The 14,226-nt window shown below is 49.3% G+C and overlaps 1 protein-coding gene across 2 annotated transcripts in view; it reads right to left on the bottom strand.

Annotated features, from left to right (window-relative positions):
- Positions 1-14,226, bottom strand: part of PDIA5 (protein disulfide isomerase family A member 5) — a 93,469-nt gene that overhangs the window by 33,046 nt on the left and 46,197 nt on the right. For both annotated transcript variants that reach the window (XM_045502278.1, XM_045502279.1), the window contains exons 8-10: positions 10,034-10,101; positions 2,532-2,623; positions 2,367-2,438 (exon numbers count right to left, since the gene is read on the bottom strand). In XM_045502278.1, the coding sequence (XP_045358234.1) occupies positions 2,367-2,438; positions 2,532-2,623; positions 10,034-10,101 (232 nt within the window). The remainder of the gene's footprint in view (positions 1-2,366; positions 2,439-2,531; positions 2,624-10,033; positions 10,102-14,226) is intronic.

Below are 14,226 nucleotides of genomic sequence, written 5' to 3'. Positions count from 1 at the left end.
AAAATAACATCTGGCACAGGGAAAAATCACACACAGAGCTGGGTACCTGTAGGGGGAAATCTGGAAGGAAATTCACAAAAACATCACAACACATAATCTTACAGTGGGGTGATGGATGGGCCTTCCTTTCCTTTTGTTTAAATATATTTTTAAGTTTTTCTATAATAACGTGTCTCACTTGGAGAGTCCTAAAATCAGGAAACATTTAAAAAAATTAAAAAACAGTGATATCGCTAGCTTGTGCTGGGGTGTGAGAGGAGGCAGCTCACTGCGGGGTCCTTTAGGACCTACCCTTGCTATGCTGGGGTGGGGTGGGCTACAGCCATGCCTTCGGAGGAGCTGCCCCCATGAGTGCCCCTGACACAGTGATCATGGGGGGTTGGGCAGCTGGGCAGGGCTGCTCAGGGAGACCCCATGCTGCACGCCCCCTCCCTGGAGTCACCCTACTAACCTTCTCAAAGAGCCTGGAGACCAGGGCTGGACCAGGGGCTGCTAACAAGGTTTCCTTCCCAAGTTCCCATGTGGGGTGAGGAGAGGAAGGAAGGAGGAGATGGGAAGTGGGGAGGCACCAGCCCAGGACTGCCTCCAGGTCTCTGTCCAGAGCACAGTGTGGTGGAGGAGGTGGGATGGCGGTGGGCACAGGGAGGTGGGGTGGGGAACAAACTGCCAGGCTCCAGTGGGGAGCTAATCACCTGTCTCAGAAATTCCACTGACGTGCTCCCCTTGTGCAGGGTTAGCAAGCAAGTCTGAACACTATTTAAAAGAAAACTAAACCTTATCCTTCCAAAAAGATAGGAGTATATTTTGAAACCAGAAAAGGTTAGAGAAGGGGGAGGGAAGCAGACAGATTTTACGCTCTGGTGACAAAAGAGATGGCTATTTGTTGAAACCTTCTCCCAAAGCAGAGTGAGATGTGTCTGGCTGGAAGAGAGGACATGCTTATTATCAAATGAGAAAAGAAACCAGGGGAGTGAAGGCCCAGGTTAAGACAATGAATACACAAGAATGGGGGGCCACCTTCCCGGGCAGGGGCTGGAAATGAGTGATAGATGGGGACAGACATGTGGAAATGCTTCCAAGAAACAAAAGATGCTATGCAAACACGGTGCTTCCCCTGTGTTTTATCTCCTCGGGACTGACAACAGAAGACAGAGATTCAACCGTTAGAATCTGACAGTTTGTTGTTTTTTGGCGGGGGAGGGTACAAAATTCATCCTCCTTTCCCATTCTGAAAATACACATTTTCAACCTCCATATCTTTGGATAACTAATTATTTAACCTTTTGCCCCTCAGGGAATGATGTCAATGAAGACCCACCATGCTGGCAACTGGGGAAGGGGTAGAGGGCTCCAGCCAAAACTCAGGGGAGCTGCTGTTGCCCAGGGGCAAGCCTGGCCCTGCTACCTGTCACCTGCAGGAGCCTGGACAAGCTCTTTATGGCTTTGCACTGCTACCTTTTTCATTAAATAAGGCTAACAATAATGTCGTCCTTACAAGGCTGTTCTGAGGATTACATGAGAATCCATAGGAAGTCTTTAGAACAGGGTCAGTCACAAAGTAGAGCCCAAAAAATGTTAGCTGGTTATTATTCCAAGAATTATGCACAAAGAGCCATACATCGGCAGTGACTGGTAAGTGCCAGACTGATAACAGGTAGAGCCAGAGCAAGCAGGGTAAGTGCTTAGCTGGGGATGGCCCGAGGAGGCTGCCAGGAGAGGCGACCCCCTCCCCTGCTCCCGTGACAGGAAGGGGTGGGGGGGACAGACTCCCCATTCAACACACCAGTCAAGGTCATGCCCAAGCCTCACGCCTAGTACGATGGGGGTCCAGGTGAGGGATACTTTGGGTTATAAGGATCTATCACGTTACAAATAGGCACACAAGGTCGCCAAGAAGCAGCGTCTGTGGGGAGTGCACATGAATGGCAAAGCACTCTGCAAATCTAAGCTATGAGAGTATTTCCTAGCAGCTTCACAGCACCGAACACAGAATTATGTTTGAAATAAGTGTTCAGTTGACAATTCAATTTTCAGAGAGACCTGCAGTGGGGCCTCTCTCAAAACTGACATCCAAGGCGAGAAATACCCTTAGCCAGCAGATAGACAGTAAGGGGGAAACGCTATTTAAAATGCTGTCACCATGGCCACAGTCACACCAAGTCCTCCTGGCTCCCATATCCTAACCCCACAAAGACCCCATCTTCACCTAGAAGCAACCCAGAAACCACAGTGTGGCAGCACAAAGGGCCCTTTGCCTTCCTGCTTCTCTTCCCCAGCTCCAGCCATAGCCCTGTGAACAGGGACCGCCCTGGGGAAGGGGTACCCTCCCTCCAGGCACACACCCCTGAGCCAACCGCCCCACTTACTTTTTCAGCCATTCCACAATGTCCTCAGCTGTGGACCCATAGTTGTCATACTGGAACAGAAACCGTCCTTTCCTGTGAAATGTGGACAGACAATGTCGGCTCAGCCAGGGATGCAAATGCCACCATGGAGGGGAGCGAGCGTCAGAAGGGAGGCAGGAGACTTACTCGAAATAGCAGATGGTGGGGTAGCCTCGCACATTATACTCCTCCTTGACGTTTTCAAATTCCGAGGGGTAGACGTTCATCCCAGCCAGCACCTAGGAGCAAAGGGAGAACAGGCCTATTGGCCCTCTGCCCCGCAGACAACATCCTCACCTTGCCAAGCACAGCTTATCTGTCTATCCCACCAGAAACAGATGAAGGGGACAAAGCCTCACAAACTGACGTGCAGCCCTGGGCAGCGGGGGGAGCATGGCAAGCTAATGCAGCTGGGAATGAGGGCTGAGAGCTCTGGAAGACATGGGGCCTGGGTCAGGTGGCACCCTCTGTACAGGCATTCCTTTACTTGCCTGCGGGGTGGCTATCCCAGAGTGAAACCCAAGTTCTGAGGGCTGAGGAAGACAGGTGGCTTTGCCACCAAGTTCAAGCAGGTCCTAGAGTGGGGCTGCTGCCATCCAAAAAAACATTATGCCTCCTCCCTGCCCCTGTCAACTAAGGTTTCACTCCTCTCTTAAGTTACAGTCACTGCTCAGCCACCCCACAACATCCTCGTGGCCTGTCCTCAGTCTGTCCACCCAGGCTTTGTGTGCAATGTTCTTGGACCTCACAGCTTGTACGTGGCCAGGGAGAGAGTGTGGCTCTTGTGACAATCCATCTGCCTGACTCTCCTCCCTCCAGACTCCCAGATTCCCCACCTCTCTCCTCCTGTTTGTAAGCATCGCCTACAGCCTGATTGTACCATCTCCAAAGTTTGAACATTTTTTGGTTGCAGGGGTCCCCATATCCAACACTTCTAACTGGGAAAGGAGAATTTTAGTAGCTGTGTTACTGACAACAGGGCTAAATACTAAGAACAACCCAGAGTCCTCTAAAACTCCTTCCCTGAAGCAGTAATCTTTTCTAGGGCAGGATCAGGTGCCCGGAAAGGACTTTGAATCTGTTCTTATAGGAGAATGAAGATAGAGTGGCCAGATACGGGAAGGCTGTTCCACAAAGCAGGGCAGCATGGAGGAAAAGGGAAAGGGACTTCAAAAAGCCAGGAGCAGTTATAGAGGCAGAGAGAAGAAACACGGGAAGCTCATTTTGCTGAACAATATAGAAGGAAACATTGGGTGGGAGGGGGATGGGCTAAATGGGTAAGGGGTACTAAGGAATCTACTCCTGAAATCATTGTTGCACTAGATGCTAACTAACTTGGATGTAAATTAAAAAAATAAAATTAAAAAAACAAAGAAGGAAGCATAGGACAAGAAAAAGGACAATAGTCTCAGTGGACAAGAAACTTGATTCAGAAGACTGTGTCCACTTAGGAATCATGTGGCCTTGGGCAAGTCACTTACCCTCACTGAGGCTCCTTGTGTGGAAGACATGGGCGATGGGAATATCACAGGGCTCTTAAGAGAACTGAACCAGGTGACCCAGGTCAAAGGTTCAGCACAGGACTGATGTTGAACAATCGTCAAGTTCTTGACTTCCTACCAAATCCTCCTGGTGATGAAAGCCTCTGGCAGCACCATCCCTAGAGGCATCTAAACAAGTCTTTCTGGGGCGCCTGGGTGATTCAGTCTGTTGAGCGTCCAGCTCTTGATTTCGGCTCAGGACATGATCTCACGGTTGTGGGATCAAGCCCTGACTCGGGCTCTGCACTGAGTGTGGAGCCTACTTGGGATTCTCTTCCCCTCTCCCTCTGCACATGCATATATGTGTGCTTGCACGCTCGCTCTCTCTCTCTCTCAATAAATAAAAAACATTAACCATGTCTTTCCAACTGTTTTAGGTACCTAGCACAATGCCTGGCATACAGTAGGCACACAATGTTTACTAAATCACCAATTTCCACACACACACACCCGCCCCCCCCAGGTCATTTGTGGGATGTTGCAAGGAATACAGGGAGAATTAGTCTGAAATAGAACTTACTAGAAGACCTGGAACCCTCTAAAAGCCATTCTGTTCATTTCCCCAGACTGATTCAGCAGCCTGTTCCAGTAATAATTGTCTACTTTAAAGTTCTTTTTTTATTCTAATTGATCTCCCTAGTGTCAGTGCACATCCACCATGAGATTAATCTTCCACATCCTCCTCTTTCATTACATCACTTCCCTGCACAAAACCTTTCAATTCCACTAAATATGAGCTAGAATCTAACTGCACGCTCAAAGATCATACAGTCCCTATCTCATTTCTGAATTCTTCTTTCTTACAAAACCCTTAATTGTACACCTGCTAGAGTCTAGGTTTATGATTCTCCCAGGAATTGGAAAGTCTGAGATCTCTGCACAGGGAGGAAGTTGGACCGATCTCCGTCTAAGGCACCTTGCAGATGGGTAATATACCACAGTGGCCAGGAGCCTAGGCTCAGGCGTCATGATGCTGGGTCCGAGCCCTAACTCCTCACTTAGTCGACACATTTCTTTGAATAAGTCAGATGCCTCTATGCCTGTTTCCTCATCTGTAACCACCTCTTATGACTGCTGTGAAGACTGAATGAGATAGTACAAGTAACTATAGCACTCAGAACATGCTAGCTGTTTTCAATACTACAAAGCAGCTCTGAACTCTGCACATGCTGTGCTCCCCTGGCCCTGACATTTTGTCTTCTCGTCCCTCTGCTTAGGATGCCCACGTCCCATCTCTCAGTTACTACCGAAGACTTATTCATCCTGTAAGGCAAATCCAATCCCACCTTCCCGGACAGCCTTTCCAAACCACCTTTGCTTGTGATGAACTTTCAACTCTCTGGGTTTTTGTAGCACTCTTGTACCACTTGGGGGCATTTATTAATGAGATAAATATTTTTTGAACAACTACGTTCACTTTTTGGAGTCTGGAAAGCCAACTGAGGCAAAACTGGCCTCGGCTTAAAAATTACGGCCACGATACCTGACCCTGAGCCACATGTGCTGGTGCCGTTCGGTTAGCGCGACCTGTTCTGCCTCATGTTCAGCCCATGTTCTGACAGGAACAATCATGGATGCTTCACAGAGCAGACAACACATGAGCTGGTGCTCAAGGGAGTGTGAGATTTCCACAGACATTCCAGAAAGAGAACGTGGAAGCAAGACAAAACAAGATGCAGCCCAAGAGGTAGGGAATATATGCTGGTTTAACTGGACTGTAGGACACAGAAGGGGGGCAGGAAGAGAAGGCTGGACAGGTTCAGTGAACTCACTCTGGAAAAGGCTTTCGTGCCTAAGAAACCAGGACTTTGTTCAAGAGGTGCTGGAGGGTTTTCCAGCTGCATTCTTTTCTTTTTAAAAAAAAAATGTAAACAGGTCAAGCTGTAAGGGGCGAGTCGTGGGTCAGGGAGAGAAGTCAGCAGCCTTCGGCAACCACTCTGTGTGGGCTAACCAGGGCCTGACCCAGGATGGTAGGCAGGGAGAGGACAGGGTGTGAGGAAGAGAGATGTGTGATGATGCTCTGGCAGAAAGGCATGTTGTCAGCAGAGCCTGGGGTACTTGGGAAGAGTCATGAAAGAAAGCTGCCAGTCTGCTGGATGGAAAGGTACTGAATTTTATTTTAGACATTCTGCATTTGGGACACAGGGAGAAAAATCCAGACCAAGATGTCAAGCAGGGAATCTGATACATGATACTGGAGCTCAGGGACTCAGGCTCCATGGAGCTACATTTTGTTGAAATTATGGATGTAGATAAAATCACTGAGGGAGAGGGGCGCCTGGGTGGCGCAGTCGGTTAAGCGTCCGACTTCAGCCAGGTCACGATCTCACGGTCCGTGAGTTCGAGCCCCGCGTCGGGCTCTGGGCTGATGGCTCAGAGCCTGGAGCCTGTTTCCGATTCTGTGTCTCCCTCTCTCTCTGCCCCTCCCCTGTTCATGCTCTGTCTCTCTCTGTCCCAAAAATAAATAAACGTTGAAAAAAAAAATTAAAAAAAAAAAAATCACTGAGGGAGAGGCCATCACAACAAGGAAAGCATGGTGCCAAGCCCTTGGTCCTAATAAGAAAAGAAGCTGAAAAAGCAGAATCTTGGGAGCACCCTCACTTAGTGAGTGGGAGGAATGGGAAGTACAAATAGGAAGTGTGTCTATGAAGTGTCTGTAGCTCACAGAGCTGTTTCCACACACCAGCCACTCGCTCTTCACAACAACCTAGTGAGGTGGGCAGGGTTTGCGTTATCATCTCATTTCACAGATAGGGACACAGAGACTCCGAGCCTATTTGCCCAAGATCTCCTCGCCGGTTAGTAAGAGCCAGATCCAGAGTCTGATGTGCACAGGTCTATCACCATGACCACCCCATGTCATGGTGTTTACATCTAGATGGCCCATCATGGCCAAGAGAAACAAAAGACTCAGCATGGACCTCAGTAACTAGCAAAGCTGGGAAGAGGAAGCAGATGGGGACAGGCTCGCTCTGACAGCCGCTCTGAGACAGGGAGCAGCAACGGCTGCTGACGAGGATGGCAATTAGCAGGGATAGGTGGGACAGACACCGATGATTCACCAGACATTAATGACAGCAAAAGAGAGGCAGAACTGAGTTTGGAAAATGGCAAAGGCTGAGCATCCCTGATCTGGCCTGGCTTACATCTTCATGACATCATCAAGTGGGATACCCCCCAAGAAATCTGTAGAGGAGGAAGGTTTCTGACCCTTGCCACAGACATGGGCTAGCCAGAAAGGGTTCATGAATGACAGAGATGAAGAGGAGACGAGGTGCCAGTCCAGCTAGGTCTCAGCAGTGGTGAGGGGTAGGCTTTAGATTTCCGGGGGCAGCCCACCTCTGCCCTGCGTGTGAGGACGGAAAGGAATCATGCTTCCAGTCACCCGCTCTGGGGAGCTGTGGCTGCACCATGAGCCCTGGCCTCCAGAGGCCTCTCGCAGAAGGTGGTGTCTATATGGACAGACCTTTCCCTATTTATGGAGTGGGGAAAGGGTGAGAACTTTCAAAGGGTGCTTTCCTAAGACACAGAACAAAACATACCCCAAGCAAGAAAATACAGAAGGAAATGAATGTGTTCATACAAACAGATGCCTTAGGCCAAGGTAACTAACACCTGGCAAAGCTGGGCTTGACCAGCCAGGCTCTCCAGGTACTCAGATGATCCCACTGAGTTTTCTGTAACGTTGTCTAGGGAACTGGGAGGGTCACTTTTTATGTTTCTTGACCTGGGTGCAGGCAGGAAAGGCAGGCACTGCTGTTGTTGTTGTTTCCTTTTTTGGAACCAACTACCCTTAACACAAATAATCTTCAGGGATAATCTGGAGAAAGAGCATAGTATGAGCCCAGGGCCAAGGGGCAAGCCCTCAGCTCACAAACATCCTTCCCACTTTGTCTCTGTCCTTAATAACTGATGCTCTGAATTCCTTCAAAAAGAGAAACATTTTTAGTGTAAATACCGAGTTTAAAATAAAACGTGCTCAAGAGTGATAAGCCACACATTCATTCACTTATCCGTATGTATGGGGTACCACAAGCTTGGCCCTGTGCTCTGTGTTGAAGAAACAGATGTGAACCAGACAGTGTCCCAGTGCTCAAGAAGCTCACACTACAGTGAGAAAATCATACTATAATTAGTAGCAACTGGTGAAGAAAGTGATCTGGAATACAAGCAAAGATGAGCAGACCTGGCCATGCACGGCAAGGACAAACTCTATGGGAGCATGGAAGGGACTGGAACACTGAGTTTGGCAGGTAGATTCAGCATTGGCTGGGAACCTTCCAGAAGGTGCACAAGAATAGCACCAAGACCTTACCTGCTTTGGTGGGGCTGGCCAGGTATTTGTGATGTGACTGGGGCTGGAGCTATTTAACTTCCACCGCACCACAGAGTTAGGAAGTTGAGTGGAGAAGTTTTCTAAGGGTATGCGAGTTATGAGTAGGGAGAACACTGGATAATTAAGTCTTTTCTCCAGGCGAAATAATCGTCATATATGCTATCTATTAAGGCCCCAAAATGCGAAGTGAAACTTCCCCCAAGTGATGTATGTGTGCCCCGAGGCCAAACATCTCCAGGTGAGTTGCTAAAAATTCATTAGTGATAAACAAGCAGGACCTTGGCGTTGCCCCAGAATGAGGTCAAAAGAGAAAGCACTGGTTCTTTACAACCCAGGCTTGTAGCGGGCTAGGCTAGCAGGGCTGTGTCACCATGCCCATGTAAACTTTTTAAATTGACTCTGAACTAATCACCAACTTCATTTGATCTGTAAAGATCATGATTCAGTTTTAAGAAATCAGAACTCCCTTAGTGGGACTTTGGCCAGCCCCACCATGGTGATGGCTCTCCTCCCCACAACCTTTCATGAAAAGCATATGGATTTTTCCATGCTCCCTAGAGGGGCCAACAGTTATTTTTCTGTTACCACCAACAAAAACGAAACAAAAAACCCTCGGTATTTGTGTGGCTCAGGGAATGAGCAAAACTAGATAGACACGTGGCACAGAAGAGACAAGGCTCGGGGCGCCTGGGTGGCGCAGTCGGTTAAGCGTCCGACTTCAGCCAGGTCACGATCTCGCGGTCCGTGAGTTCGAGCCCCGCGTCGGGCTCTGGGCTGATGGCTCAGAGCCCGGAGCCTGTTTCCGATTCTGTGTCTCCCTCTCTCTCTGCCCCTCCCCCGTTCATGCTCTGTCTCTCTCTGTCCCAAAAATAAATAAAAAAACGTTGAAAAAAAAAAAAATTAAAAAAAAAAAAAAAAAGAAAAAAAAAAAAAAAAAAAAAAAAGAAGAGACAAGGCTGGCAGGTGGAGGCTGCCCAGAGATGACTGGGACCATCAGTGAGTGGTCCTCAGCCTGGTGAGGTCTGACTGTCCAGTCTCCCCTGCCCTTGCTGCACCATCCTGGTTGTTCTTCCTTCCTGAGGCTCGTTTCCTCAGGGGCTCCTCTTCCCCCTCCTGTCCCTGAAAGATGGGCATTCCTGACACAACCCTGCCTCCTGTCTGCTTCACCCCCACCCCCCTCCCCCCCACACACACACACTGCACACTCTCCTTCAGAGAGCACCTGCGAGTTCGGGTGTCCCACTCCCCACCTGGACTGCCTCTTTCTGCTGTCGTTTCCACGGCTCCTCCAGCCCCACATAAAACAGATCCCTGGTAAGCCTGGCAGGAAACTTTCCCGTGAATCTGCTTGTGCTTTGGGCCCACCACTGGTCACCATGCCCCTTTTGCCGCCACTGGGCTGCCCAGCACCAGGAGCCTTGGCCTGCTTTGGAGCCCAGCCCCAGTAATTCTGGAGCCCTGATGCTCTGCTGATGGCCCCTGGCCACCCAGCAATACCACCTGGGCTTCTTGCTGGTTTCCTGGTTATTTCATCACTGGCCTTACTTGGACAAGCACTGAACTCTCCTGGTCCCAGCAACTCTGGGGAGTTCTTGCCATCCACCAAGAACAGGTCTGAGTCACATGCCCAGGGCAGCGGGAGGGTGACTCCTTGAGATTTGCAGACCTGCCCTCTCCCTGCACCCTAGGCCCCTTCCTCCCACCGCCTCTCCAGGTGAGAGGGAGAAGTCTGGGAGCTGGCCAGCCCTGCCAGGCCCATGGGCCTCACTCACAACATGGCCTCGCAGCTGGGTCGCAGCCTTCTGGAAATGTGGCATTATCCTCTTGCACACGCTGCACCCTGGTCACAGATAGAAGAGAAACAAACTCGGTTACGGTGGGTGCTGGACCCCTATGCCCTGGCTTCCCTCCCCTCAGGCTAACCTCTGTCAGCAAACATTTATTCAGCCTGCAGAAGGGCAGGACTGCTGCTGACCCTGAGGACACAGAAGGAATAGAGGCCCTGCCCTCCAAAGAGCTTACAATCTTGATAGTGTAGATCACGACACAGCCCGGCAGTCCCTCGATAAATGTGGGACTGACTAAGCAAATGTGACACAGCTGGAGAAGGTCAAAGCGTGGAATAGTTTAGGGCTGATCATGAGTTCAACAGGAATACAGGGAACCTGAACAGGTGACAGGAAAGCACAGTCAGGGACTGTAAATGAACCTGAATCAGATGCCATTAGGAAGAAAAATGTGCAACCACGGGTACAATGACTCTTGGGATTTCCATGCCCCTTTTCTTAATCAACAAGAATAACTGGGCAGTGAGTGGAGACGGGCTGGGTGTGAAATACTGACTCTGGCCTTGCAGGAGGTGCACCAGGCCAGGATTGGCACACCTGAGGGCCTGTCTTCCCTGGATGCACTGCGTGGTGGCCCTGGACATGGCTCTCTGGGTGACGGCTCCTTCTGGCAAATGAGGAGGGTTGGAACAGACAACCTCAGGCCCCTTCCAGCTCTGACATCGAGGATTCTGTGATGTCTCTGGCTCAACCCTCTATGGGGTTCTGTGGTCACTCTTCTCCTGGGATGATGAAGGCCCCCCAAGCCTTGGGGGACACAGGGCCAAGAGAGCCAGGCCCCAAACTACTTCAGAGCGACCTTGCTTTAAAACCTCTCTGCCCACCCCGCCCCCGCATCGATTAGAGCAGGCCACATTTCCATAGTGATCCCACAGGACACATGTACCAGTTTCTTCAGACATAAGGAATTCAGACATGTCAGGATGTTACTCTTTCTGACAGCCGCTCTGCTGCAAAAAGGCTTTGAGATGCACTTAAAGGCTGTAGACACCAAAGCTGACCAGACCCCTGTGTCAGGCTGGATCTCATCTCAACATGACAGTGGGGACAGGGCCAAGCAGCAGTAGGTGGACAAGCTCTAATCCGTGTTTAGCTAACACCTTGGCAGACTGTGGGCAGAGTAATACAGATCGGAGAGGTGCTCTCACCCACGGGGCCAGACAGATACAGACACTGGAGAACTGTGAGCAGGTCCAAGGTTCCACAGGAACCTCCCCAGCACAAGTCCACTGGACCAAATGTGATGCAGGGGGTTTTGACATGGAACTCCCCAAATGCCCATGGTCCTCCTGTGACATTCCTGCCCAGCAGACAGACGGACACACACTGTACACACACCAGCCTGGGCTTAGGTTCATACCATTAGTTCAGGCTCGGACTCAGGGAGACTCAGGAGTGTGGGAGTGGTTGCAAGGACAGCCCGCAGCATCTGTCCTCAGAAGACAAGATGCACCTCTCTCCATCAGCTGCCACACACAGCCCCATCCCCACAAGTGTCATGAAGAAAAGAACGTGACATTTGTCAGGGGACACTGTTCCCATGGTGGGACACTCACAGAGGAGGGAAACAGGGACAACAAGGCCAACCCGGCCAGGTGCCCATGCTCCATGGTGGATGACACACAGCAGGGACAACGGGGGGCGCACAGCAAACAAGATGCTCAGCTCTGGGGAGCATGAGACCCAGGTCTCCCCTTGACTGTCTGCTGCCTGTGCTAAGACTGAGCGAGTAGTCTGAGCCTCAGCTTTCCCATCTATGGAGTGGACACAGAGTCTCCCCTGGAGGCTGAGGGGCAGAGCCAACACTTGGGAGGACAGAGCCGGACGCTCAGCAAGGAAGGCACTGTCAATACAAGACCTGAGTGTCTGCACCTGCTAGGTCTGCAGTGGGGGAACACTCCACAGGGGACAGAGGATGTCACTCCCAGGAGGGAAAATAAGTCGGGGGCAGGGGGGAGTGCACTTGGAGTTCATCTACTCTTTAGTCAGTGGCTTGATGAGATGGTGGGAGTCTGACGCCCACTGGGCCACATCAGTCAGGGGCTTAATTTATGAACTACTCCCACAGGGGTGGCGTCTCTTTTCTAGCTCTGCCCGTCTGCAGCCTGCAGCAACATTACTCTCATGTCCCCCCCAAATCCCCATGGGTGGAGCCCAGCAGCTCTGGGAGAAGAAGTTAGTGAGGTGAAGAGGTGATGGAAGAGTAATAGGAAGCTACAGGCCAAGCCAGTTTCCAATTTAACTTGACCAAAAATAGAGCTGGTACCATGATCCCTATCTGAATCTCTCTTTCAATGGATTCAACCAGGAGGCACAAGAAGAAATAAGACTAATTGTCACTCTCAAACCCTGAAAGTTAGAGTGGTCACCCTTTTATTTTCTCACTAATTCTGTCAACACTGACTGAATAAACAATAGGTCCCAGGGACCCAGATTCCTTGTCACAAGTAAAGCCTCCCACTGCCTTTGGGTTCATTCACCCCGAACATGATCAAAGGATCAGAGTCCTAAAAGACTTCCCAGTTAGAGAACTGGTGTGTTTCCAGGAATAAGCTGAATTATGAGGCCATGAAGGCTTGAGTGGACTAGTATAATAAAAAGCACACGTCTGTTTCAATAAAAACAACAACAAAAGAGTCCTGAGGTTACCTGGGACCCAGGAGGCCATCCAGTCTGACCCCTTCACAAATTTGAACTTAACAGCTCCAAGTTTTCATCCTCCCTTCTCGACTATTAACTGCTCTGTGACACCAACAAGGGACCTAACTTCTATCCCACTTTCCATTATATAAAGGTAATAACTATGCATGCCTCTCTGCCTGCTATGGGGAGGAGGATGGGCACCCTCCCAGACAGCCTGGGAAAGGGGTGGGGGAGATGGCACACATATTCCAGCGCAAACTGCTAGGGAACCACCACTAGTGTCATTTTAATGAAACCCACACGACTATACCATGATCCTGCCTGTGACACGAACTATATACAGACATATACTCGGTTTTAATCTCATCTAGCCTATACATTGAATCCTGAAAGGTTCTGAGATAAACCAAAGGGGGCCCTCTCCTAAAGGGGCTGGGTAGGCAGGACAATTCCTGAAGCAACTCACAGCTAAGCAGTTAATAAGATCCCTCCAAGGAGAAACAAAAAGGCGTGAAACCAACCAGTGAACATTAAAGAAGAGAATGACCCAAGGTTAAAGTGCATGACCATTCTGAGCAAAGCCTGATCTAACTAGAAGTAGGACACGAGGGCCTCCTTTCTATAGGAAGGCACACCCTTAAGGTCAGCAAGGTATCTGAGAGGTGGCTGGGTTAGGGGGATACCCAGCAATCAACAGGGGCTGGGGACAGGCTATTGTTATGGTGAACTAACCACAGAACCACCAGAACCTCATAAAAGGGCAGCCATCTTGGGAGGCATGATCATTCAGGTGGAAATGGGAGGGGTCTTTGTCCAAAGAACTTCTCAAGAAAAGGGATTCAAGGCAGGCTTACAAGAGTAAATAGAACTGAAATGAGAAGTTACAACTCACATCATAGAAATACAAAGGATCCTAAGAGACTAGTATGGACAATTAGTCACCAAAAAAAAATTGGATAGTTTAGAAGAAATATGCAAATTCCTAGAAACATACAATCTTCTAGGACTAAATCAGTAAGAAACAGAAAACCTGAATAGACCAATTACTAGCAATGAGATTGAATCAGTAATCAAAAACCTGCCAAAAACAAAAGTCCAGGACCAGACAGCTTCACTGATAAATTCTTTCAAACATTCAAAGATTCAATATCTATTCTCCTCTAACTCTTTCAAAACACTGAAAAGGAGGGGAATACCTCCAAATACATTTTATGAGGCCAGTTACTCTGATACCAAAACCAGACAAGAACACCACAAAAAGAGAAAATTATAGGCCAATACCCTTGATGAACATAGACGTGAAAATCCTCATCAAAATATTAGCAAACCAAATTCAACAATACATTAAAAGGATCATTCAACACAATCAAGTGAGCCAACAGACACATGAAAAGATGTTCAACATCACTCATTAAGGAAATGCAAATCAAAACCACAATGATATATCATTGTGTGCCACGCCTGTCAGAAGGGAT

The sequence above is a fragment of the Leopardus geoffroyi genome, chromosome C2 (assembly GCF_018350155.1).
Source record: "Leopardus geoffroyi isolate Oge1 chromosome C2, O.geoffroyi_Oge1_pat1.0, whole genome shotgun sequence".
Lineage (NCBI taxonomy): Eukaryota > Metazoa > Chordata > Mammalia > Carnivora > Felidae > Leopardus > Leopardus geoffroyi.
Note: the sequence above shows the minus strand (reverse complement) of the source record. Positions and strands in the feature narration are given on the sequence as shown.